The sequence below is a fragment of the Leuresthes tenuis genome, unplaced genomic scaffold (genome assembly GCF_036924035.1).
Source record: "Leuresthes tenuis unplaced genomic scaffold, fLeuTen1.0.hap1 SCAF_18, whole genome shotgun sequence".
NCBI lineage: Eukaryota > Metazoa > Chordata > Actinopteri > Atheriniformes > Atherinopsidae > Leuresthes > Leuresthes tenuis.
In genome coordinates, this window is record NW_027325372.1 from 15589728 (window position 1) to 15615762 (window position 26035).

Sequence of the window (26035 nt, forward strand, 5' to 3'; positions counted from 1 at the left end):
ATGATGTACAAAAGTTTTTTTTTTTTTTCTGAAGACATTTGTTTTGTGTTCAAAGAGATCAAATTGTGTACGCAGTGTTGTTGTCCTCCCTTCCCACCCCCAGGGCAGACTGGAAACGCCCCGGGTACAGGACAGGGACAGCCTCTCATCCATCAGCCTCTCCCTCTGCATGACCTCACAACATCAGTAAAAAAAAACACAGAACTGTCGCTCAGATACACCTTTTCTTCTTCTAAATGTTTCGTTCATCCTGTCTGGTTTGGTAAACTCTTAAAACCATTATGTCTTTATCTAAAAACACACTAAAACTTCTTGGCTAATGTGCAAAGAACAAAATCCTTATCCTAACTTTAGTTAAATGTTTTCCACACAAACTAACTAACTAGGTTTTTGTGATGCTCTGGAGCCTTGTAAGTTGCCCACTTTTCTTGGCTCAAAGTGGTGTCTTGTACTGTCTGAGCTGTGTGAGTTAACAACCTAACTGGGGATAAGCACACTAACATTCAGTTAGCCATCGCATACCTAATGGAGAAATGATGGAATCTATTGCTGCTATTTAAACCTGATAGGAATATTGCCAGCTGGTTGGAGGTATTTTCAAAGCGTCGTTCTGAAATGCCTTCACCCATATTCTCTTTTTAAACTTCGAATTATTTTCTTACTTGCTGCTACTTTGAAGCTACACCCGCTCGCGAGAGTTGACGTTTGAGATTTATGACGACCTCGAGCGCAGATGTTCTGAGACAGTCCGAGCTGCTCTCTGATTGGTCGTCGGAGCCTCAGCGGCACTTCAAAGCCCCAAAACAGCTACAACTACTAAAGGAGCGCGAGACGAGACAGACTGATTCCATCCAGCCACCAAGAGCACACACACACACAGATATATACACACACATAGAAACATACACTCACTGTCAGTCGAACCACACAGTCCATGGCTACAATACTTGGGGTAAGTTTCTAATTTCTATATATCTGGTGAAAGTGTACTTTTCTGAGAAGCTTGTTTATTTTTTGTTTTTAAATATTAAAAGACTCGGTGTTTAGGGACATTTAGTGGACATGTTTGACTTCACACTCTGCCTGATCTCGTGTATCCAAATGTAACGCATCAGTTAATCTGTATTCCAGTTCGTTGCTTTTAGTTTGACTGTCCGAAAAAAAGATCTTTCTCGAAACGAATCCAGCTTTGGTGGTCCCATCGTTAGGCTACATGTCATGTAGCCTATTTACAGTAAAGACATCTGGTAAAAGTGGAAAAAATATGAACAGCCGACCAACTGACTTCGCAATTCCCTTTGAACAGAATCTGTTCGATAACGGTTTTGCAGTGTAGTGCTTCGGTAATTACATGAAAATGTAACCCTTTGTTGTGAAACTGCCAGTCAGACAGATTAACTAAAGCGGTAAATCCATAGTTTATACAGTCTGTGTGCATTAAACATCAACTTTAAAGTTTGGATTCTCTGCCATAATGGGTGTGTACCTGTGCTCCCCACAGGAGGAACCACGGCTTGGCAACACCCCGCTGGCCATGCTGGCCGCCACCTGCAGCAGAATCGGTGAGCCCACCGCCTCCTGCTCCCCCGCTCTTTCCGAAGGACCCCCGGGACTTATCAAGGGATTTTACCCGTGGAAAAGGAGTGGCCAGGGCAACGGCAGCCTGAATACTTGCCTCACCTCCTTCGGAGTTTCCTCTGGGATCCACAGGGGTAACGGAGCCGGACTGACAGAGGCCTCTGGCGCTTACTCAGCGGCAGCCGCCAACTCTTCTGGGGGAAACGACTTTTCCATGTACCAGACCGCTGTGGCATCATCGGACAACAGTGCCTCTGATTCCGTGCACACACAGCGGTCAATGTTTCTGACCGCACTTCCCTCATCTGTAGAAAGCATAGCGGGGATTTATCCGAGAATGCATCCCTATGAGTCCTGGTTTAAGCCTGTGAGTGAAATCAGTAACGGGTCTCCTGCTTGGTGGGACATGGGCACCAGCTGGGTGGACTCACAGAGTCCAGCCGGATTAGCACCCCCTTTGAGCAGCTACAGCAACGATTACAGCTCCGCCTTCAGCGCAGGTGCGTCTCAGCACTTGCTCCCCTCTACGCAGCACCTGTTTGACGGTTTTATGCCACCTGTCCCAACTCCTTACGCAGAGTCTAAGACCACAACGACGCCTGCTCTGACAGGACGCCCCGCAGTTTCTCAGCCCGAGTCTTCTCGCCCCGCATCAAGACGCTACTCCGGTAGGGCCACGTGCGACTGCCCTAACTGCCAAGAGGCGGACAGTCTGGGCCAGGGGAACTCAAGTCCCCGGCGGAGGGGACTCCACAGCTGCCACATCCCGGGCTGTGGTAAAGTTTACGGCAAAACCTCTCACCTGAAGGCGCACCTGCGCTGGCACACCGGGGAGCGGCCGTTTGTCTGCAACTGGCTCTTCTGCGGGAAACGCTTCACGCGCTCCGACGAGCTTCAGCGCCACCTGCGCACGCACACGGGGGAGAAGCGGTTCGAGTGCTCGATTTGCTACAAACGGTTCATGCGCTCCGACCACCTGAGCAAGCACACGAGGACGCACAGCTCAGAGGGCGCCGAGGACGGCGGGGAACCGGGACCCGGCAAAGGCAACAGCGACACAGACAACAGCGTCAGCGGCAGCCCGAGTCAGTCCCCCTGAGTGCACGTGCGTGAGGGCGCCCAGAGCACCGAGGGGCGGACGAATAAGTTACAAAGCAAAACAAGAACAAAGCAACATGTGGGCATTTGATTACACTGTATCTTTTTCTTTTTCAAAACATTTTTTTTTAAATCTTATTTTTCCTATATTAAAAACTGAAATGGCACTTTATAGTTAGCTTCAGTTGTGTAGCCTGTGAACAATCTTCTTACCTCATCTGATATTTTCAGACTTGAAAATATTTTTCCTATTTTTTTATTTTTTTTTACTCGACAAGTTCTGTGTTCTGTGGGGACATGTTAATTTATTCTAAGCATTATTTCTTGATTCACAGTTTTTCTTGACATGGCATTCATGTTTATATTTAAGGTGACAGTAGCGTGTTATCGTGAAATAGGCCACATTCACTTGAAATACTAAATCTCTCAATTTATGCCTGTAGCCTAAGTCATGGTGATAACTGGAGTCAATAAAACAAGACGATTTGGGATTTTTTTTAGTCTTCTTTGTTATAACTTTCACCATTCTTCTGAATTAGTTTACATACCATTCTATTAAATCGGTCTTCTAGTCTGTTCTAGACTAATAAGCCAAATAGCATTTCATGTTGGCTAATATTCACTGACTGAAAAGCTCTGAAGGTCTCCAATGTTTAGGTATAAATTTTGCTTCTAAAATTGCAGGCGTATGGGTCATTTGAACAGATGTTACCAACACAGATGTGCTGATGAAATGTAACCAGTTGCATTTTGAAGTGTGCTGGTGCTTCCAGACAGTTGCAGCATTTCCCTGCAGCTGACTTGAGAAATCCACAAGCTTGATTTAAAGCTTTGGAAATATTTGCGCTTCACCCAACACAAAGCAACGCGTCAGGCTGATTTTATCAGAGGTTCTGTTTAATATTGTAATACCAGCAAAGTTGCTCGTTTCTCTGGATATTTACAGCGATCAGTAGCACACATCTCAGCTTGCATCTCCACCTAGTGTTCAGCTACTACTGTTGCATGGTTTTATGTCTAAAGTTGAATACAATATAAGAGAAGTTATTAAAAAAAAGATACAAGTTTGCTGACACAAAATTGGTGTTTAATCAAGTACTGTCTTGTTAATCTTTGTTCCCTCACACAGACCCTATGGATTTTTTCACGTGTTCCTTATCATTATTGATTCAAACGCACATCAAGGCCTTCTTAGACAGTAAAGGTAACAGACTGATGACGCAAACAATCGTTGAAAAATTCTTGCACGTTTTTATTGTGTTGAAAACAGATCAGACACAATAGTCACATTAAGTTACAGCAAATCTATCTAAAAAAGTGCTGTTTTTTTTACTCCCAACTCAGTACCTGGTTAGATGAGATGATTAATAAGCTACCTTATTGCTGAATAATTCTCATGGTTTGAGACAGTTTACTTAAGACCTCTAACTCCAGTGGCTGTCTCATAAAATAGCACTATTACCTTATTATGAAATGAAAACAAGTCTACAACATAATCAAAATAAATTATCACTAGTGTTTCCAATTTACAGTAACGTGGAGCAGCTAATGCTGTAAACAACACTGTGTTAAATAAAAATTCAAAAGAGGAGCAGGATTGGGTAAGTGAAAGTCTCACTACATGCCATGCGGTTGGCACTCTGGATGCAGATAATATCTTCAAGTGCATGAGGGTGGTGTAGAGGGCAAGTCTGCCTCTGACCTCCATTCCTTCAGAGCTGATTTATTCGTACCATAAAGCATCACATTATCAGCAGGAGCATGCAGACACAGCTCTCACGCAGAGGTCACGTGTTCGATGATACATTTGTCACTGTAAGTATGTTCATATTTGAAAGAAAAATCTCAGTCTTTGTCATTCCAGTGTTCCGGTGGAGTTGTTACATCAGCGTCAAATGTACACGCATACCTTTTAATGCCCGACGTGTATCCTTTCAAACTCACTCTCTGTGCTCTCCTTGGCCAGAGACCCAATAACTTTCAGTAGTATAATGCAACTTTTCAAGTGCAAGTCTAACACGATTGATCAAAACAGGCAATCTTATGAAACTAGACTCTCACTTCTGAAAGAAAAATGCCGCAAACACTCATTTACAATGCAGTTGATTGCTTAACATAAACAACGCAAAGAACAAACAAACAAAAAAACAACAAAAAAACCCACTAAAAGGAACATTAAGCAACACATGTCTTTAAAAAAGTGAAAATAAAGGCATATGGAATCATTGGTACCTAAGGCTTTATAGCTGAGGTCAATAATGTGTATTATTTGAGAGAAGATGTCGTACACTATGTTGACCACATGGGGGCAGACTAACACAGGGAGAAAGTACAGTTAGTGGGCTGACGTCTCACAGAAACATATACTTCATGAGGCACGAGTAAATGTAGTGTTTAATCTCTAAAATCATAAATAGAAAGCATACATGCACCAAACACACATTCTCACGCATCCACACACATACATAAGTTAGAGCAGTACTCGCTGCATGGCTAAAAAAAAGCAAGGAATGATCAGCCTTTACCCTGTAGAAAAAGTAGCCTCCTTGCTGCTACAGAGGAAGAAGAGGTTGGGGACTTGTGCTCTTTGTTTCAACTCAGTTTCCAGGATACTGGCCATGTTAGTCAAGCAGTTAATACTAATTTGGTCGGTTCATTTCACAAATATGATTCCATGGAGGTTTCATGGTTTACCATCATCAGAGTCTCCACAGGCAGTTTGCTGTGTTTTTTATGAAGGTTACCAGTCAGAAAAGAAGCGTTTAGTCCAGCTCTCCTTCTGTGTGTCTCTGCTGCCTTCCTTAAGACCTCGATGTTCACCGTCTGTTTAGTACCGCCAGGGGTCATCGAGGGGCATCTTGGGAACCTGGATGTGCATCTCCACAGAGCGGTCAGGTGGACGGTCCCTCCTGTAGGTAACTGTTTTGTCATTGGTTGTAGGAATGTATGACAAATCCTGGAGAGAAACAGAAATGTTTAGCCAGCAGCAGTCTCACACACATACAAGCAGCCCAAACCACCTCAACTGACACCTTAGTCCACAATAAAAGAAAAATATTGTTGCAATGCTGTGTTTGTGCTTTGTGGGGGTGCATCAAAAAGAAGTTTCTCACTTGTAAGTGGTAACAATAGCGGACAGGTCATAATGGTCATGTGGTGAAACATTCATTTTCTGTCAAAAGTCTGTTGCAAGAGGAAAGTGTATCTAAAACATGTCACATGGGTTGTTTTCTTGGTAATAATGGAGCAGCCCCAGGGATCCCAGAAGAGCTTACACCAAAAGTATTCAAAGTGAGAGGTGGGCCTCCCCAGGGGGGCTCCAGACAGTTGCGAGGCTCAGTGAATAGAGACAAAGAGATGGAGCATACATTTTCAAATTTGATATCCAAAGGAGAGCACACATAGCATTAGTCTCAAAGCTTTGAATGTCAAAACAAGCCAAGGGAATGCTGTGTATGATTGCTTCTGCTGTTATTGATATTGCCACCAACTGCACATGCTTGACTGGAATGTGGGACAAAATATTATCTAAACAAACAAAGGGAATGTCAACCAGTATCCAAAGTCTTAAAAGTCAACATGATAACCAATTTAAGTGCATAGCAGCTAGTGATTACATCATTTTTTTCCGACTTTCCAAAAGCCAGAAAGCAAAAGTACAGAGCTTTTTGTATATGAAAATTAAGCAAGAAAATTAAGCAAATTGTGCCATTCACTTTGAAACTCTCTGCTTTAAACAACTATTTTCACAGCTGGTCTGACATGTAAAATAGGTGGAATACTCCTTTAGCAACAGCAGCCCCGTTTAGGTGGACACTATAAGTGTTCTGCATAAAAAGCAGAGAGTATCCATTCGTTATGTTATGTAATAACCGTGTGTTAAATCTCCCCTGAGTGTATAATGTTCCAAATTAAACATCAGCAGGGATCCGTAACCTACGTACGATTTCTAATGTTACCCAAACAGATGCATCAGTTTTCATAGTCCATAATCTTTCACGAAGATGATCTGCAGTTGTGTCATGAACATTAAACGAGATGATTCAAATGTAATGTAGAGCAATCTTAGCACGAACGTCCCAATAACACCCCCTCACCCGCATCCACAAATTTCCACCCACTTCTTCTTCTCAAAGGTGCTGTATGTCATAGCAAGGTCAGAATCTGGAAACTTTAGATGGTGAGCTGGGAGTTGAGAGGAAATGTAAAACACAGCTGTACCTCTAGGAGGAGAGTCATATTTCTCGCTCTCAGTTTCAGTGGATATCACTCTTTAACATAAATATCTTTAAGAATGAAGGCCTGCAGGGACTCCAAACCTCCCCTCAATTAAAATCCTGCTGCGTTGATGATATGACATTTAAGGGCTAACCTTTCCAGTGTAATGGTAGACTCCCTCCTCAGCGGCACCCCCTTGTGAGCTGCCTCTCTTCTGCAGCAGCAGCCGGGATACGGCCACCACCACCAGCCCGCACAGCACTGTCAGGGCACACACACTCAGGAAAGTTCCAACCAGCCGGCCACTGCTCACACGCCCTGTGGACACACAAACCATGTCACTATGGAGACCTGCGATCATTTGTATGTGTAATGGCCAAAAGGTTTTCAAAAGTAAATAATGCAGTTACATGGAATCTCAAGGCACAATTGCACAAATGCAAATTTTGTACAAATTCATTGGAGTTTGTACAATATAAAAAAATACATGTAGTTATAGGTCCATAGATAACAATAACACAAGAACAAGCTCACTCTAGCACAACTACAAGCACCAGGCTAACCCCAGAGCTTCTCCTCCTGCGAAACAATGGTTTAGTAGTCAGATCACTAACTGATGCTAACTTTTTTTCTTACTTTTTCTTTGTTACATTATAGCTTTCATACAAGTAAAAGGTCTGCCAAATGACAAATTCTGCTCCCACAGAAAGTACTGGCTCTGCACTGCTTTAAATACCTTGTTTGAAGTCCAGATTTTTCTTCCTTTACTTAACGATCTCATCATGACAGACATTTGCATAATGTCTGCCTAAAGGCCAGTTTGGCAAATCCTCAGACAGAATGAGCAGCTCTGATCTCCACCAAACAGAGCAAAGAGCGCTTAACAAGTGACAGGAACTAAACCTTAATACAAGCAAACCTAGCACAGACGACCTCCCCAACAAATTCTGAAACATATAATAACTGTAACATGTAGGGAAGTCCCGTTCAAGATTTTTTGGCCCTGATGCCGATTCTAATCATTTAAGTTGAAGTATATGCTGATAAAGAGTTTCAATCAGATGCTTTGCCACTGCACACCAGAAGTGCATTAAAGTGATTGTGGTCAACGCCATGTAAACATTTGACACCTCAGTAGCTCTGAAAGGTAGCACTAATGATATTTACAGACAATTTTTCAATTGATCTAGATACATTCACAAGTTTATAGGTCTGTGATGAAGGCTTGAAATGACCAGCTATCTTCCTCTCGTTAGATGCCCAGTTAACAGGAAGTGAGAGTAATCCCTCATGCACAAGTCTGCGTCGCCCAATTGGAACCCCCATATCATCCATAACTTTTTTCAGAATGACATGGACACACTGCTTGTTTATTTCTCTTCATTTAGCACCTCCTTGAATGCCTGCTTTACATGCCTAGTCATAGGGGTTCTTTAGAGTCAAGAAGTAACGAAAGTAAAGCTAATTTGCTGTTATTACTGAACAAATCCTAGGTTTGCCTGATGGTTCCTAACCTAGAAGATTGTCCTCTAGAATAGTTATTTGTACTTGATCAAATTCTGCGATGCAAAGTATTAATCAGTAAAGTGTCTGATATATTATGACGTATTAAAGTGAATATATTAGCATAAAATGTGAAATTTTCTTTTCCTAAATATTGCAGTAGACAACAAATCATACCTATATCTATGCACACACACACACACACGTCACAAACACACACACACACAGAGAACTCAGTCAGTGGTGGCTGTGCCAGAGAAGAAGTTCTGAACACTTAGCTGGCTGTGTATCTGCTGAGGAGCATGTGTGGATGACGAGCTGATGGCTCGACACAAAGAGCTCAAAGAGTCCTCTGACATTTTGTAACAGTGTTACCATGGAGACCTGGCTCCTACTGTACCCAGGGAGGAGTGGGTGTGAGCAGGAAGAGAGTGTCCCGTTGGGTGAGGGGGGGCATGAGGGGAGACGGGGACGGATGGAGGGGTTTGGGTGGGGGAGGACACACAATGAATAGTGCTGTTCCAAAAATTTGGAAGGCGGGGATGAACTGTAACACTTGTATGTGCAACACTGTGTGTGTAACCCAGGGCAAGTGTGTGCTGGTGGGTTTCAAATTAGGTGCGTGTTTGTGTGAGAGTTTGTGTGCACGGCTGAAACCAAGAAAGTAAGCTGGGAACTGGGGAGAAATGTGAAATACAGCTGTAACACTGACAGCAGGCTTGCTGATTCAAATACACCAGGGTGTAGTAGTGCAGCTATGGTAGCAACGGATGTGACCTCGCAGGAGAGAGTGTGTGCATGTGTGTGTGTTTTCATATTATGCCTGCTCTTGTGCTAATGTGAAGCTGGATCTGACCAAACTGTGAGTTGGTTTGAAACCGATAATGAATCTACATCTCAGACATTTTAAAGATCCCGAACAACACCACTATTGAAGAACCAGAAAAAGACTGTGGTGGAACGTCAGGTCTAGCTTTAGCACCATCCATCCATCCATCCATCCATCCATCCATCCATCCATCCATCCATCCATCCATCCATCCATCCATCCATCCATCCATCCATCCATCCATCCATCCATCCATCCATCCAGGTAACAGGTCCCAATCCAGACATCCCAATAACACTTTCCAGCAGCTCCAGGGGCATCCCAAGACATTCCCAGGCTAGAAGGGCTATATAATCCCTCCAGTGTTTTCTGGGTCTGCACTGAGGCCTCCTCCCAGTTGGACATGACTGAAAAATCTCCAAAGAGATGCGACCGCTAGGCATTTTAATCGGATAGGTGAGTCCTTTTGTTGCAGAGGACCGGCAGCCCAACTTTAAGCTCCCCTGGATGCTCAAGCTCTGCCGCCTAACTCTAAGGCTGAGCCCAGCCCCCCTCCAGTTGAGCCACTTGTATCTACACTTTCATTCCTTCTCAATCTTGTAATTATAGCTGAGGGCTGGAATGAAGATTGACCAGTAAGCTGAAATTTTCACGTTTCGGCAGAGCTCCCTCTTTACAACAACAGACAAGTACATCACCTTTATAACTGTTGAAGAAGCTTTCTATCAAATTTAATCACTTGTCAGGAAGGTCCTGAGATACCATTCCCCACTTTAACAACAATCCAACTTGACAACTAAAAGCCTTGTTTGAGGCAGAGACAAATCTGTTTCCCTCAGAGAGCACTGAACTCTTTTGTGGATCGAGAGCCATGGCCTCAGATTTTGAGAGATTGACTTTCATCCAGTCTGCTTCACACTCAGCTGCGAACCACATCCTTCACAAAAAACAGAGATGCAACCCTGAGGCTCCCAAACCAAACATCCAGAAACATTATGACCAAAAATGAGGTCAGCCGACTACCTGAATGCGCTGAATGACCAGTTTTTTTCCATCAAAGTTTTTTTTTTCCAATGATTGCACAGAATCATCTTAAGATAACAATACCAGGATTCATCAAGTTCAAACTGTGAAAAGATGGTTCAGGGGAACCTGGTCAAATTCCAGACAATACCACCACTGGATATTTTTAGGATGAGCTGAAGAAGACTTACTCCAGGGATTCGGTCCTCACATCATCACTTTAAGATCTTGACAATACAATAATGCAGCTCTGAATGGAAATAAATGGGACTTTGCACAAGGTTAACTGTACCGTAATCTGCATGCTGTAATCAAAAGTAAAGATGGGCCAACAAATTATCAGAAAGTGCTAAAAAGAGACTAAATATTAGGCTTATATTCATTCGGTGGCCAGAGTTTGTCTAAATCAGTGATTATGAATCTCTTTTACTGCTGCTGTGCAAACAGACTGTATGCAAACTTGTTTGTCCTAATAATATTAGAGATCAGTATTGTGCTTTCAGCCTTTCAAACTTTGAAATATTCAAATATTAGAGCCCCGAGCCCTGTTCAAACCAGGTATTAACAAACCTTGGGTGGTGTAATCACAAGTGGGCACCCCTATTTTGTCATATGACATGGCATAAAATGGATCTCCACATCCGAAATAAATGACCATTTGTGATAGCATGCAAACAAACATGTAGATTTTTTGTTTGTAAAGACCAAATGCCAGAATCCCACATGGTTCCAATTTTGCAAATCAACATCTGTCTCCACCCATATATTTCAGTATTGGAACCAACCCATTTCCCTTCATTATCTTCAAGTTAAATCCAGATGAGACACATACACATTAGCCATAGTCCCTGACTTAGAAGTGTCTCATATGGTTATTATTTTATGTCATACAACTTATTATCAGTAGGTGGTCTTTTATTGTGGCCAAGAATAGTCTTCAGGCTGTCAACATGAGATCAGATAAACGGCCTGTGTCTATATAGTACTCTCCTAGTCTAGCTGACCACTCAAAGCTCTTTTATTCCACAAGCCACTTTCACCCATTCACACATTACAGGCTATGCGGTGCTTTTTTTCTACCGATGGATTTACAGAGGCAACATGGACACCACATGTCAAAGGACACTTCACCTCATCAAATAGCTCATGGCATGTTAAACCTTTTCAACCTTTCCAACACCCTCCTCCGTGGAAATTGATCTGACACTTCTAATATCAGGCAAGTTTCTGCTGGATGTACCTAACACATCATCCCTGTTGCCGATGAGTGGTGCACAGGTGTTGTTGCAGTGCTCATTTTCTTTTTGTGAGAGACCACGAGAACGATGGCAGTCCACACTCTTACTGAAGGAGAGAGAGAAGAGACACACAGACACAAGTTACAAGAGCAATGGATTTCAAGAGCATTTCAAACATATATAAACAACTGTTGGAGCGTCCATCATGCGTTATGGTGGCAAATAGAAAATAAGTACCAGTGGGGTTGGTGGGTACTTTGGCAAGTAGGACACCTCTCACAGAAGTTTCCGGACAGTTTGGGGTCGTCACACACACACTTGCCACACATACACTTGCCCTGCCCACTGCAAAGCAAGCCATTTGGTGATTGGCAGGTTGCTGTGGATGTGGGACAGCCACAGCTATCACCCGTCCACCCATCCTTGCACGCACATTCTCCTGATACGCACACACCTCGGCCTGAGAGAGACAGACAGAAACAAAAGGAAAAGCTTTATCAAAGAGATATTAATGTTTTGCATCAGAGCCAAACAACTTGCTATATCTGCAAACTAAATGTACGTTATGAAGGTTAGTGTGTTGCCTTACCTCCACAAACTAATTCTCCCTCATATGGACAGGAGAAGTCATCTTTTTCACAGTATTTCCCATACACTACCCCGAGTTTGCTTTGCTCGCACGTGCACCTCCCGCATTCACACACTCCCCGGCCACTGCAGTCCACATTTGACCCATCTGCTCTGCAACTCCTGTTTGAATCTGTTTTTGAGTCCTTTCTTGGATCTGTTCTCTGCTGCTGATTGACGCCAGGTTGGGCTACACTGCAGGACGACTGGCTGTCGCCATGACAGTGTCCCATTGGTCCACAACTGCAGCTACATTTAGAGTGGATCCTGATGACAGTGGACTCATTGTAACCCACAGGGCGGACTATAACTGTTACATCTTCATCTTTACCATCATCAGCACAAGAGTGCTGACCAATGGTGATATTGAAGTAAGCCTACAAGGCAAAAGAACATGGGTTATTAGCTTTCTTGTCAGTCCATCATGTCTTAGGTCATCAGCTACAGGAGGGATAGTCACAAAATTGTATACAGGTCACCAGTCCATTACAAGTCCAACATAGAGACAAACGGGACAAATAACCATGCATCCTAATGAAAAATAATATATCTGCAAAACATCATAGTATTGTGACTTTAACATGCTGCCATTGTCTGTTGATTGTGATATTTTTTTTTAACACATTCTACAAAACACTCCTTCCTCTCATGTTGTCTGACCACCGCAGTTCCTGTTTTCACCGACCAAAGTAAGACAGAAACACATGACTTTTGAGTCTGCTGCCTACACGGTTCCACAGCAGTGAAGCATTTACAGGAATAATCTATCGCTAACAATTGTGAAAATCTAGCTGTAAACCCTTATGGAATTATATCAGTTTAGTAATCTCTCTTTGCCTGTTGATATAAATCTCTCACAAGTCCTATAGAGTTGGATAAAGAACCGGATTCTGAGTGAGACTGAATCTGAGTAATTATCCTGTTGATGTGGAAAACTGTGCATACCAAAGCTTTGAATCCACAGACAAACCTTTCTCTTGATTTTTATCACTATTCTGGTAAGATTCAGTACTTTCCATAATTCACTTTAATCCAGCCACGGATTAAAGTGCTGAGCTTTAGTCTGTTTTCACAATGGAGGAACTATGGAGCAGTGATTTAGTATCTTGGTGTTCAACAAAGAGGCACAAAAAGGTTACGGTGGAGAGAAATCTCATACAGAGAAAAGGGAGTGAACAGAACATTTTCAAATGTACTAAAAATATTCAGTAAACTTTTTTCTTTTTTTTACAGTGGCTTTACTATTGCAACAAAAACAAGGAAGCAACTAAACGAAGAAAAAAAAAAAAACACAGTTCTGAAAACAGCTTTCTGCAGAGCTGAGGACTATTTGAGGTTTTACTACAGGTATCCAGCAGGGAACATCCAATGGCCTATTTCTAAATATAAATGCCCCATCTGCTTGCATTAAAGGCCGTTACAGTAGGGAAAGTAAGAATTTTAGGCTGGAATCACATGGAAATGTTTTGCTGCTAAATACAGGCTATAATCCGCTCAGCTTGGATTATTTACCAAATCTTCTCTGTCACGTAAAGCTCTCAGTAATGTGTTTGTGTAAGGTGTGTAGGTCATGTCAAAGTAATCCGATACAACTAATTTTTGTTCTGTAACAACTCTGGGAGCCTAATTCAAAGATTTCTGTTCTGTTCTGTCTACCAAGCTAATTCTTGTACAATATCAATCATGCATGTGCTTTTGTGTTTACCGTTTGGTCCGGCCGCACCCCCGAGCAACTCTGGCCTTTAGCAGTGGATCCATCAGGACAGAGAGGAGACACAGACACCCAGTACCTGCTGACTGCCTTGTCCTCCACTGACACTAACACCATCACCTCTGACAGCAACTTCTGAGCAGGTACATAGAGATGAAAACGCAACGTTAAGTTTAGTGCCTGACATTGAGAGATCCAACTGCTGATTGTCAGGACAAAAGAAAGAGGAAGAACAGTGGCAATTTAAAGTTTCATCAAATACAATCTGTGTGTGAATGGCAGTTAAACATAATGGAGATAAAGAGTCAGGGAGGGAAAACTGAAAATTAAAGCTCCCACATGTGACCAGATAGCCTTTCTTTTTTTCTTCCTTTCACTCTGAAACACAAGGGGGTTTATGGGGATGAGGAGGTGGGGCCAAAAATAGCATCTTTGTGTTCGTCCATGATTAGGACACATGGTTTCCGTGGGGATCTGATAGCTATTATAATGGCAGCTTCTGTTCAGGCTCTGCTGCTTGTGTATGTGTGTCTGCACGTACACGTAGCTGCACACCCAGATCTGTGGATTCGGCAGATTCTCGAGGCAAACAATGGAGCGCTGTGCCGGAGGCAAGATTATAACCTAAACCACTGCCAACTGAGCTAACCCCTGGTATCACATAAACACCGACGGGCACACACAAGGCCTACTACTCCTTAACCTCCTGTTCTCATCTGTTTTTTTTTTTTTTTTTCCTGTTTCATTAGTCCAACAGTAACCAAAGAACTTCAAAACCTAGAGTTGCAGGAAATGCAAGTTCGATTTCAAGTTTTTATAGTCGGCAGCGCATGCGATCAGAAATATGGCATCACCGATACTAAAGCCTTCTCTGCAAACAGGAATTCACTAGTCGGCCTACGCGATTAAACAGATCAAAAACCCCAGACAGATGAGCCGACTAATGCGTCACCACCTCAGACGAAAGAATGCGTGGGTTTGTGAATCTAGCTCTCACTGTGTCTTGCTCAACAAAAAAATTTATAACATATAGAAGAAGGTGAGAGAGGTCCTAAAGAGAAGAGTTGACTGGTTAGTACCTTGTATGCATCTACCACCAGCTCTATAAGGCTAGGCGCCTGGAAGAGGCCTAACTTTCCCAAGTAGGAGCCAGGAAGAAGGTGCACCAACTCCTGGAGAAGGAAAGAGAGATGAAAGTTATGCTTTAAAACTGCAAGCACAGGCAGCGCTCATTTAATAATGTCCTCTCTCTGACAAACTGATGCAAGGACACATATCGCACAAACTACCTTGTACCACTGGTACGGCTGCTTCTCGACAGCAAAGATGGAGTAGATATGGTTTTCGAGCAGCTTGTCTGACAACTGACCCAGACTGGGGTGGTCCTGAAAGAGAGAAAATGAAAGCATTCGATTTTGAATTTACCTATGATCCTGACGTGCCAATCTGCAACTGAAATACAGCATCGTTGGAATCCGATTCTGCAAACTTTCTCACCATCTTGGTGGTTCCAGTGTAGATGTTATTGTTCAGGTGACAAAGGCCATCGTGTGGCACCACAATTCCTGCCAACCGGCTGTCCAGGGCAAGGTGAGACGGCTGGTCAGTCATCACAAGCAGAAGGCGCTTTGCCTCTGGCCGCCAACCAACTTCACCCTGAAAGAAGCAAGTAAGAAGTTGAGATGTGTTTAGCCATACATATTCAAAATTGATTTGATATACTTTTAACAACAGTATTGACATTAAATGTCAAATTTTGAAATTCAAATTTCCTTTTATACTGTACATGCTTCATGTTTCTGAAAAGTTGTGGCACAAACATCAAAAGACTGAAGAAGGAATGCTTTGGAATGCTAAAAATGGAGCATCTCATAATGAAGTGGGATAATGGGTCAGTAAAATGACTGGGTATAAAGAGAAGATCTCAGAGAGGCAGAGTCCTTCAGAAGTAAAGATGAGAGAGAGAGATGTACACCATTGTGAAAGATTGCATGAGCAAACAGCTCATGCAGCTAAGCTTAAAGTGTGGATTCTATCTGGAAAAATCTCTACATGCAAGCAAGGTCAAAATCCAAGCTAATCATCTTCAGGTTCTCAGGTAGCACTTTCTTAACAACCGTCACAATTCTGTTGTGGAAATAACCACATGTGCAGTGAACAGCTTTTTGGGGGTTTTTGTGCATTAAAACCTCTAACTGTCAAATGCATATTCACAAGTCCCACTAACACTGCTATCTTGTCTGGGCCCAAGCTAATCTAATATGGACTGAAGAGAAGTGGACAGCTGTCCTGTGATCTGGCAAAAATTAAGCTAAAATTATTTTTAGAAATCCCAGATGCCACGTCTACCAGGCCATAGAGGAGAAGGGACAGCCAGCATGTTATGAGCTCATAGTTCATAAGTTGGCCTCTACGTTGGCATGGGCTGGCATTGACTGTACCATTGACAGTGACTGATTTAAACAGGTGTTGGAGCAAGAGTTTACTGTTTTCTGAAATGTGTTGCTAGTATCCCATTGAAAATGGTCAAAAACAAAAAGAAGAAACGAAAAAAAAAACTATATCAGTTCCAACTTTTGACATGTCTTCAAATTAATATAGTTTTAGATGAATTTGCTATTTGCATTCTGTTTATATTCACATTTTACTCGGCATCCCGACTGTTTTGGAAGTGGGTTTGTATTGGAACCAAAGACGACCACAGATCTACATCTACAATCTGATTTGGAGAGCAGTTCCACAAATTCCCCATTGTTCTCCTCGTATATCACTACTTATTGACATCCAAAGCGACTGATGTGGAAGAACGTGGAATGCTTCATGACTTAAAGATTTACAAGTGTGGTAAAAGAAAAATGCACACTCAAACATTTGACTCATCTGAACTATATTAGTTTCCTTGATGATTAGGTTTTTCTGTAATGCCAAATAAAAGGCAAAAGCAGCAGAAATGACTCTATCAGCCAGAGAGTCTCCTTCATGTCTGTGACTCATCAGAGTTACTGTGAGAAAATGGGACTATGTATATATGTGTGTATTTAAGGAAACTATGTGAGCTTAAAAGTAGGTATGAGTTAATGGAGAGTCTATTTCTGGATGACCATGTCTGTGGTGATTCCCTGAGAACTAGCTACTCTTGACCCCTTGAATGCTTTTACTCACATCCCTCCTGCAGCTACAGTGTAAGCAACTGTGACTCTGTGTGTGTATGTCATACTCCAGCAGTAGTGTCATTACTTAATGGGATTCCAATGGCAACATGCATTGCTGAGTCAGAGGGATTCCATTATGCCAGAACAAAAGTCTCTCTCAGTGTTCCTGCAGATGCGTCACTAAATGATCCATTTACCTGGCAGACAGCTGCTTGCAACATGGCATCTAGTCCTCCTTCAGGTGTGTCCATGTTCCCGGAGATGCGCTGGCGTTTGATGACACGTGTGAATTCGCTCATATTCCCAGTCATACTAAGGACATGGTGGAAACCGTGCGCTGGTGGACAGCTGATCTCATAATCGCTGGAGAGGAACACAAAATAGACAAAAGTCTTTCATTGCAACATTCAAGAATGCAGAGCTGTTGTTTTAGTCTCCCAGCACAGCTCATCACCATGATGATGTTGCCCCAACAACTGATGAGCCTCTATATTTGCCACAAATGACCGGTAGGAACTAGTGAGAGGAGCCTGCTACGACTTTTTATCTTTTTTAAATAATCACTCAAATAGAAAATGTCACCCAAAGAATTTAACAGACTGCGCAGTATGTGCTACAGCTCTGCTCTACTCATAGCAAGTAAATTATGATGGATGGGTTGCAACAAGAGGATTAACATTACTTTTTCAGAATAAACCACCAACTTCTTTGTCTACCTGCAGGGGTTGTCGATCTTAGAGGGGTGGACACTGATGTAAGGGGAGACAGGTTTGTCCACAAATGAGCCAAAACCCAGCCAAAGGTCTGAAGTGTGCTCCGTCATACGAAGGGACAAAGCCACACCCACCGTCTTCAGCTGCACCACAGACGGAGAGACAGAAAGAATACATAGGAAGAGTGCAAGACGATGCGGCAGAATAAAAGAAGGGAAAACACAGACATGAACAGAAGATTAGGAAGGAAAAATGCACAAAAAAGGAAAGACATCTAAATTTCCTTGACGCTCATTTCTAACTAAATCAGAGTAACTATAGTTTAGCCTTTATCAATTACACATATTTATAGATAATTCTCTAAAATTCTTCTTGATGAGATTTGTGTAAAAAAAAAAAAGCTGATGTGATGATTCAGAGCTAAACAAACATCTTGGCTATAACTCACATATTTCCATGAGAAAAGGGAGAGAAATGCAGTCTTAACACCTACATGATCGAGGTTTTCCTGCATAGAAGCCGATACATCCACTAAGTAGTACAGATCCACGGGATAACGCTCCAACTGCTTCACAGCCACAATGAAACTGGCCTCTGAACCTACCAGCACGCACACATAAAACATAAACGAGGAAATGTTAACGTTAAATTTGACCTCGACTTCAAGAAAACTCTGTGTTCTCTCTATAAGTTAGAAATCCAGTCAAGTCATTTGAAAAAGTGCACAGATCCAAAGCTGCAGGTCATCTACCTGGTCTGAGGGAGATGCTGATGTCTTGTGGGGACACTTGTGTACTGCTGAGGGTAGTGTTGACCTCCACCTTGATCTCCCACTGCTCCGTGAACTCCGGCTCACAGCCTCTCCTGTGCAGGTTCTCCGCCAGGTCACAGCGAAAGCTCGGCTCAGCCCCACGCAAGAAGTCCTGGATATTGAGCCGGTTTAGAATGTTGAGTTTCTTCCTTTCCTATAACCTTCATTTAATATATTTTGTCTGGCATTTTGTACTTCATCACAAAGAAATTATTCAAAGATAAAAAAATATTTACACAAAATGTATGTTCTCACTAGACCCATTCACCAATATAGGCGGTGGCTCATAAATACACAGTTTACAGGTTATGATCTATCTAATCATCAACTTGCTGGTTATATTTTATTATCTTTGGTCTGTGTAAAGCACAGTAACAAAGCTCTCTCTTAGAAACCCTTTGGATTTATCACACATAAGAAAACATGACAAACTGAAACCACTTTCCCTATTACTCACTTTGGTTTCATTTTCTGTTGCCGTGTTAAACTCATTTGTTTTTCCTCATCCATGTCCATGTTTCCCACTACTGAAGAGAGGCAAATGAAATCCAAAGTGTTTTCTTTTTTTTTTTAATTCTGAATGAAAATTGACCAACATTTTGTCAAACAAATCTTGAAGTACGTGATTTATATGCTGTAGCTAGCTCACTGTTGCCTCAATAATAGTACAGCAGTGTCATGCCTCATGGCTTTGGACTGAATTAGTAACCTTTGGTACTTAAGCTTGTGAGATAAACACACAGAAATATAATGGACCATTAAAAATGGACCATTAAACGTGCACATTTACACTGAGTTATTAATCTCTCATGGATCTGATTTAAAGAGTTGATGACGCCAAAAAAAATTAGGCAAACAGCTAATGAAATCGCAAAAACACCTGGGATTTCTGCCACTTTTCAGACAGAAAAACCACCAGAGTGGAACAGCAGACAGTCTACAACGAGAGCTGAGATTGTAACTAAATATATGACCATGACCTCAACCTGAGAGCCAGACTGACTTTTGTTTATTTTTGGTCATCCCTGTGGCAATAATTTGACCGGTAACAGCACTGAATACCAGAAAGTTTCAAACTAACTGACTTCCTGGGACTTTCCTGAGACCTGATTCTGCCCCCTTGGCAATCTCTAACAGCCTTACGTGGACATGCATATTCACGAGCACTGTTACAGCTTTGTTTTCAGTGCTTGCTCAAGCATGGCACTGTGAGTTTGTGTGTGCCTGGGAGGTTCCGGAGGTGATGTTTGAGACCATTCACATATTATGATTTACCCAGCCCCGCAAGATGATGTCAGAGAAGGGTTCACAGGGTGGGAAAGCACCTGAAGTCTGCAACATATGCTTGCTGACAGTCTGATTTAATCAGGGCGGTGCCAATGTGTGTGTTTGTATGTGTGGTGACTGGTGTGGTACTTGGAGGTACTACAGTTTCTCAAGGCTGATCCAGGAGTTTTTCATAAGACAGACACACAGGCAGAGAAGACAGATACAGACAAACACACAGGCCGACAAAGTGATATGTGTGAGTGTGTAGACCAAACACATGGACAGAGAGTGACTTTGTCCCTGAGAAAACACGCATGGAAAGATTCACACACCGGCTGACACACTCACACAGGTCATAATGCAGACCGCTAAGCTCAAACATACACATTATCTTCTCATTTGTGGATGCCATGAACGCTTTGGTGCGTGTCATCTGAGGAATGCTGCTGAATGTCTGCCACGTTCCCACTGTTTGCTTTTTTCCCTTTTTGTCCGTCACACACAAACACCCGCTTGAGCACACATTCCTACCTCCTGAAAACACCAGGCACATTGTGGCCCACGTTGGAGGCAATCTGCGCAAGAGGTGGCACCGGGGGACTGACACACACTGGCACCTGGAAGACAACAAGAGAAGAAAAAAGAAGAGATAGAGAAAACTCTGTGATTAGCATAAGAAAGAAAATGTGTGTCAACACTCATTAGCCATGCAGCAGAGCCCCTGTGGGCATTTAGATCTCATGCACACTTTTGATGATGGAAGCACCACTTGGCATCTTATGAAGCTGTTCAGCACATATTAGCAAGTGTACAGCAGTGTGGGAACAGGTGCCTGAGTTGTTGGAGTGGTGCAATGGACCATTTCCCACACACTCACACAAACACAGAGGAATTCCAACGACTCCTCAATCAATCAATGAATGCTACCCATGGAAGTATGTAATAATGGAGCATCACTGTCCTTTGAATAGGATTACTTTCAACAATATTTTCAGAGAAAAATACAGCGAGAAGGCAGACTTACAGGGTGACAAAAGGCACAACATGCACCTCAGGCTTCCTGTAATGGGATTAATGATTTCTTGAAGTAATTTATCCTCTGAAATCCAATTTTCCAGAGCCATTTCACTGAGTTACAGGGCTGGAATGTAGGACAGAAAAAGGCTGCAAATCTAAACATCTCTAGCAGACCAATTATCAGGCCAGTCTGACCCAATTAGCACTCTGACCTCTGTTAAAACCCCAAATAGGTGGTGCATTAAACTTCTACTTCAGAATGATCAATGGACATGCTGAAACAAGAGACTGATGAAGTATTTGACTGTGCTATAAGTCCCCTGGTTGAGAGTTTGGGTGTTTCCCTTCAGAAATGGTTAGCAGCTTCCCAGGTGGCAAGGTGAATCGGTCAGTTGAAGCTGAATGTCAGCACACTATGGGAGCAGCTCAGTTTTAGGAAGCCAGTTCTAGTCCAGTGTATTGTCAGGTTTTCTCATTTGGGGGCTTTGCTCAGATTCAGATACATTCATACCAACAATAGACTATGTATGGTGACCTCGATTTAGGCAAGATACTGACCTGGTTCAGTGTCAGGATTCAGACTGATGCCAGCAGTGAGCGACTTTGATCTACTTTGCCAGATCTGGCCCATGATGAGAAACCATTTTGGACACTTGAATTGTTATCGTGGTAAGTGACCCTGCTGTAAAATCTATTTTGTGTGCCAGCCTATAAACCTCACAGCTTGCTCTCCTTAAATTCCAATCTTTAGAAAAAAGAAAACTCGCATCGAGAGATCGAGAGCTGATGCTGGGCGATGATTGCCCGACATGATACACGACTTATTGTTGGGATATTATGTAATTGGCCCTAATGAGCCTTTACTCACCGGCACTGGAAGCTTCTGCGCACACAGCGAACGCCATGCAACCGAGCAGGACACACAGAGGGACGCTGGTGCTGCGTGTACGGAGCCAGGAAGTCATCCTATCCACTCCGGGAGGGATGCAGCGAGGAGACACAGGAGCGGAGCTGAACTGCTATTGGAGATGAACCGCACGAACAATAGCCGGGAGTGCGGGACCGAGCCGCGGGACATTGTCGTTCACCCAATAACCCTCTAATCCCGGAGAGGTAGGCTATTCACATCCCCGGGTCAAATGAGTTTACAAGCGCGCTCCCCCGCGGACCACGAGCGAAGGTGAAGCAATCGTTGGACTGCGGCGACTGTGAGTCCCTCCATCCATTTCCAGGTGTTCTCCGCGTGCTTCCAACAATGGATCACCTCTCACAGCTGATGGGAAAGTCTCATCCCGGGGCTAGAAGACCACACACGCGTGTGCCAATCGGCGCTGCGTTAGCCTGTGCGCTCCAGCATGCTGAGCGAACACATCACACACTAAATCCAGGAGGATGACCGTGTTTTAACGTTTGTTCTGAGTCAGGCAGGCGGACACCATGGCAACGACTTTGCTGTATCAGAGTTAAGAAGGGAGGGAAGAGAGACAAATAAGGAGAGAGAGAGAGGGGGAGAGGCATAAAGTGCTTACTACAAGGAGTTGTGATGTGGTGCATTCCAGCTGAACCATGGCCTTGAATTTAACACTGGTGTTTATATTGCTTCTTAAGGGAGCCATTTAGCAGCACTGAGGGCTCCTGTTTGGGGCAGACCTAAAGCCTGCTGTGTGAGTGGATGTTGGGGGGTGGTTTGAAAGGGGGGGGGGTATAACCAGAGCTCTTGCAGTGGGGTTCGCAAGCTGGTGCTACAGGCGGAGGAGGGGGTCTGAGTCCATTGTGCACAGATTCCAATGACATGGAGTAACCTCTCCTCGCCGGCTGCTCCGCAGAGCCTCAGCCAGATACTCACTAAACAGCTCAACATTTGGAACCAGAAAAAACCCCAAATGACAATAACTTGTTAATCTGTTGCATGATCCTGATTGTCTCTTTTCGAGGTCTCCCAGATAAAGCAGACATGTTTGACTTGGCACAGAGCCTAAAGGGATTAAGAGTGTGCCAGCAGAGAGACCGAAAGCACAGCAGTAAGCTTTATTACCTTTATCTACCATGTTTGACCCCAGCTGTCTCTCAGGAGCCTGGAGCTGAGCTGAGCGAGCTGCGCCTCTCCTCTCATTCATTCATTTGTCAAATGAGGATTTTTGAAAGGGGGGTGGCCAAACACCTCCCTATTCATACCCCTAGCAGTCACTCTCAATTATGATAATGATGGAAACACACACCACAGTGTTTTCTAAGTGTGTGAAACATCTCTGAAAAGTTTTCAGAACCCATAGACGTTCTCAATAGAGGCCAAGTTTCTCCTCTTTGGATTGAGGGAGGGGGTCTGAGGGGCAAAATATGGATGTATTCTCTGCTGAGCAAACTTGATAATGGACTCCAGTGTAAACACATCCTCGACCCTGTCAATGCTGCTCAATATCAGTACCTTAATGACAGTTGTCATTGTTGTAAACCTGACATAAAACACTCTTCCACTGTATCATTCCTCCCCCACCTTTCTGACCTCCACGCCCTCCCCCACCTCACTTTTTTCTTTCCTCCTGGCATGTTTGTGTTAGCAGTCGGCTGGGCTTTCCATCATGCCGGTCTGGACTCATCACTCTCCAACCACACATGCAAATATGCACACATTCACACAAACACACACATTAAAAGTACACCACACTGGTTAATGCCCACTTTTTTTCGACCACACCTCCCCCTCAAACACCTGCCCAAGTTCCCAGCTCACAGTACACTCATCACACTAATTTTCTCTCTGAGGTATCTCCTACACTCTCCTCTCAGCCACCCATTCTTTGGCTAAGCAGATATGAGGACAAAGTGGGGGTTAAAGGTGAGGTGGGAGGAAAATGGGGATTCCCGTGCTTGGATGCAAATGAAGCACTTCAACTGCACAGACAGACTCTGACATTTGGTTTGGAAAAATGTGTTCTTTGTGTGTCTGAATGTCAGCCTTTGTGTCACTGAAGGGAAAGCTAACATTTGTAAACTTCTAAAAATATTTGGCATATTCTCACTTAAAGAAGTGCATTTCATCACAATTCAGTTGCAAAATCACCAGTCTGATTTCCCCTATCATGCTATACATCAAGATATGCTATTAAATTACATGAATTCCCCTTTTGAATCAAATGCCATCTCCCTCCTACGTCTGCTACGCTAAGTGGGCTTGTATATATCTAGATTCATTTCACTAAAGGGTAACTCATACCTCATCTATAAAAACAGTACATTCTAAATAAATAATACATCATGTGGATTCAAATTTGACTATGAGTATTACTCAGACTAACCATAGACACAGGAAAAAGTCCAAAAATAGCATTTCAGAGTTCCTGTTTTGGCTAGATATATAGACATGTACTGGTTTAGTCCAACGATAAGTCAAAGAGTCCCTTCTGTGGAAATTCAACATAGAACTGAAATCTTTGATGTGATAGGGCAGTCACAGTCTGATATAAGCACTCATGTTTCTGTTGTAACCACTTCACTCTTTACATTTTTTTTTTCTAACCTTACTGTGGGAACCAGTTAATGTCAGAACTAGATGCCAAATGTTGAATGTAAGTAAACAACTGATCACGCAACGTTTGTTATAACTGTAACTTTCCACATGTGCTGAGCTAATGTTTATGTTACTTTGAGATCCAAGCCAACATCATGAGTTGAGTGTTTTTGATATCCCTGACAATAACTGCCATGCAAGGTTTTTGTTTTGACTTTCGGTGACATCCAAAGTATTCCAAAGATCAAAATCGACAACGCTTTATTACATTAAACTTGTTTTATGGAGAGATTTTGAAACATGTCCCTGCACTCAAACATGTAAAGGACCCCCGTCTTGTTGTATCAAGGACTAAGGCCCTAATGCTCTTTCAGGGGATCAACTATTAGTGGTCATCTACTCTTTGGGAGCCAATTTGATTGCTAGGTGAGCAATACTTATTAATCCCTAGGAGAAAATGGGTACCTTACCTTTGCAAAACAGAGGGGCAGGGCCAAGTGTAAGGGCTGTGTGTCTCACTTCGGTCATCAAAGATTTCTTTTTTTGACAAATTTGTTTTCTTGGGTCTGTGTTGCAGGCTTCACGGTGGTGTGGTGATTAGCACCGTCACTTCACTGCGAGAGGGTTCCAGGTTCAACTCCCGGCCTTTCTGTGTGGAGTTTGCATGTTCTCCCCGTGTATGCGTGGGTTCTCTGGGTACTCCGGCTTCCTCCCACTGTCCAAAAACATGCATGTCAGGTTAGTTGGTGTCCCTAAAATTGTTCTTAGTGCTCTGTGTGTGTGGTTGTTTGTCTCATTAGTTACTGTGTGGCCTTGCAACCTCTCCAGGGTGTACCCTGCCTCTCGCCGCTGGGATGGGCTCCTGCGACCCGACCAACAGATTAAGTGGGTATAGAAGATGGATGGATGTATGGGTCTGTGTTGCATTTGTTGCAGCCATTTTGTCTCTCTTGTTGGTCATTTGTCATCTAATTGTCGTTTCTGGTGTTTCCTCTTGGCGTATTTGTGTCTCATCTTGTAGACTGATATATCTTTAGCAGATAGAATGATTGAAGTACCACAAAAATAATAAATAATAATAAATAATCTGTATAAGAATAGAACATGAATGAGGAAATTTAAAGAGGAACTGACGAAAGAATGAATTTGGAAAATAGAAAATGTGGAATATAAAGGGAAATAAATTGAAAGCTAAATGAGAAAATACTTCCATAATAAATGTTTCTAGTATTTGCTTTATAAAACTTCTTTTTTTTCACATAGCCATTGCTTTTTCTATTTCTTTATCAATTTTGCTATTACGTTCATTTAGCAATTTTCTCAACTGTGTTTGCACATCCTACCAACTTTCCATTTGCTATTTTTCAGTTGCTTTTAATATTACTTTAATTGTTATTTGTCAGTTACTTTTTTTGTAATTCAAATCTTTATTTATACACAGTAAACAACAGTTTGCACGATGCTTCATATATAGAAAACATAAAAGGGAAGGTCAAACATCAAAATTATATTTCGTTGAAGGTATAGGTCGTCCTGGTCAAAGGGAGTTAAAGGAAAAAAATAAAATAGATAAATAAATGAATGAATGTACACAGGTATGTACAAATGAACAAACAAATATCACAATTGCAAAAAAGCAAAGAATGACAAAATAATGAGAGAAATACACCTAAGACATCTTGTTCTAATGTGTCAGTTCCTTTTGATTTTTTCTTTCTCCAAATTACTTTCTTTACTATT

At 42.7% G+C, this 26035-nt stretch overlaps 2 protein-coding genes across 2 annotated transcripts; one reads left to right on the forward strand and one right to left on the reverse strand.

Moving 5' to 3' along the window:
• The first annotated feature begins 850 nt into the window (after window positions 1-850).
• Window positions 851-2925, forward strand: sp8a (sp8 transcription factor a). The gene is made up of 2 exons (XM_072370448.1): window positions 851-952; window positions 1502-2925. The coding sequence occupies exons 1-2, from the start codon at window positions 935-937 to the stop codon at window positions 2675-2677; spliced, it is 1194 nt and encodes a 397-aa protein (XP_072226549.1). The 5' UTR covers window positions 851-934; the 3' UTR covers window positions 2678-2925.
• Window positions 2926-3923: 998 nt separating this feature from the next.
• Window positions 3924-22229, reverse strand: itgb8 (integrin, beta 8). The gene is made up of 15 exons (XM_072370865.1): window positions 21656-22229; window positions 20302-20387; window positions 18442-18613; window positions 18184-18290; window positions 17694-17833; window positions 17175-17340; window positions 15323-15481; window positions 15115-15210; window positions 14905-14997; window positions 13820-13960; window positions 12077-12491; window positions 11725-11947; window positions 11490-11593; window positions 7049-7212; window positions 3924-5632 (listed from the first exon to the last, which is right to left on the reverse strand). Exons 1-15 carry the CDS (start codon window positions 21750-21752, stop codon window positions 5504-5506), a joined length of 2292 nt encoding a protein of 763 aa, XP_072226966.1. The 5' UTR covers window positions 21753-22229; the 3' UTR covers window positions 3924-5503.
• Window positions 22230-26035: the final 3806 nt, after the last annotated feature.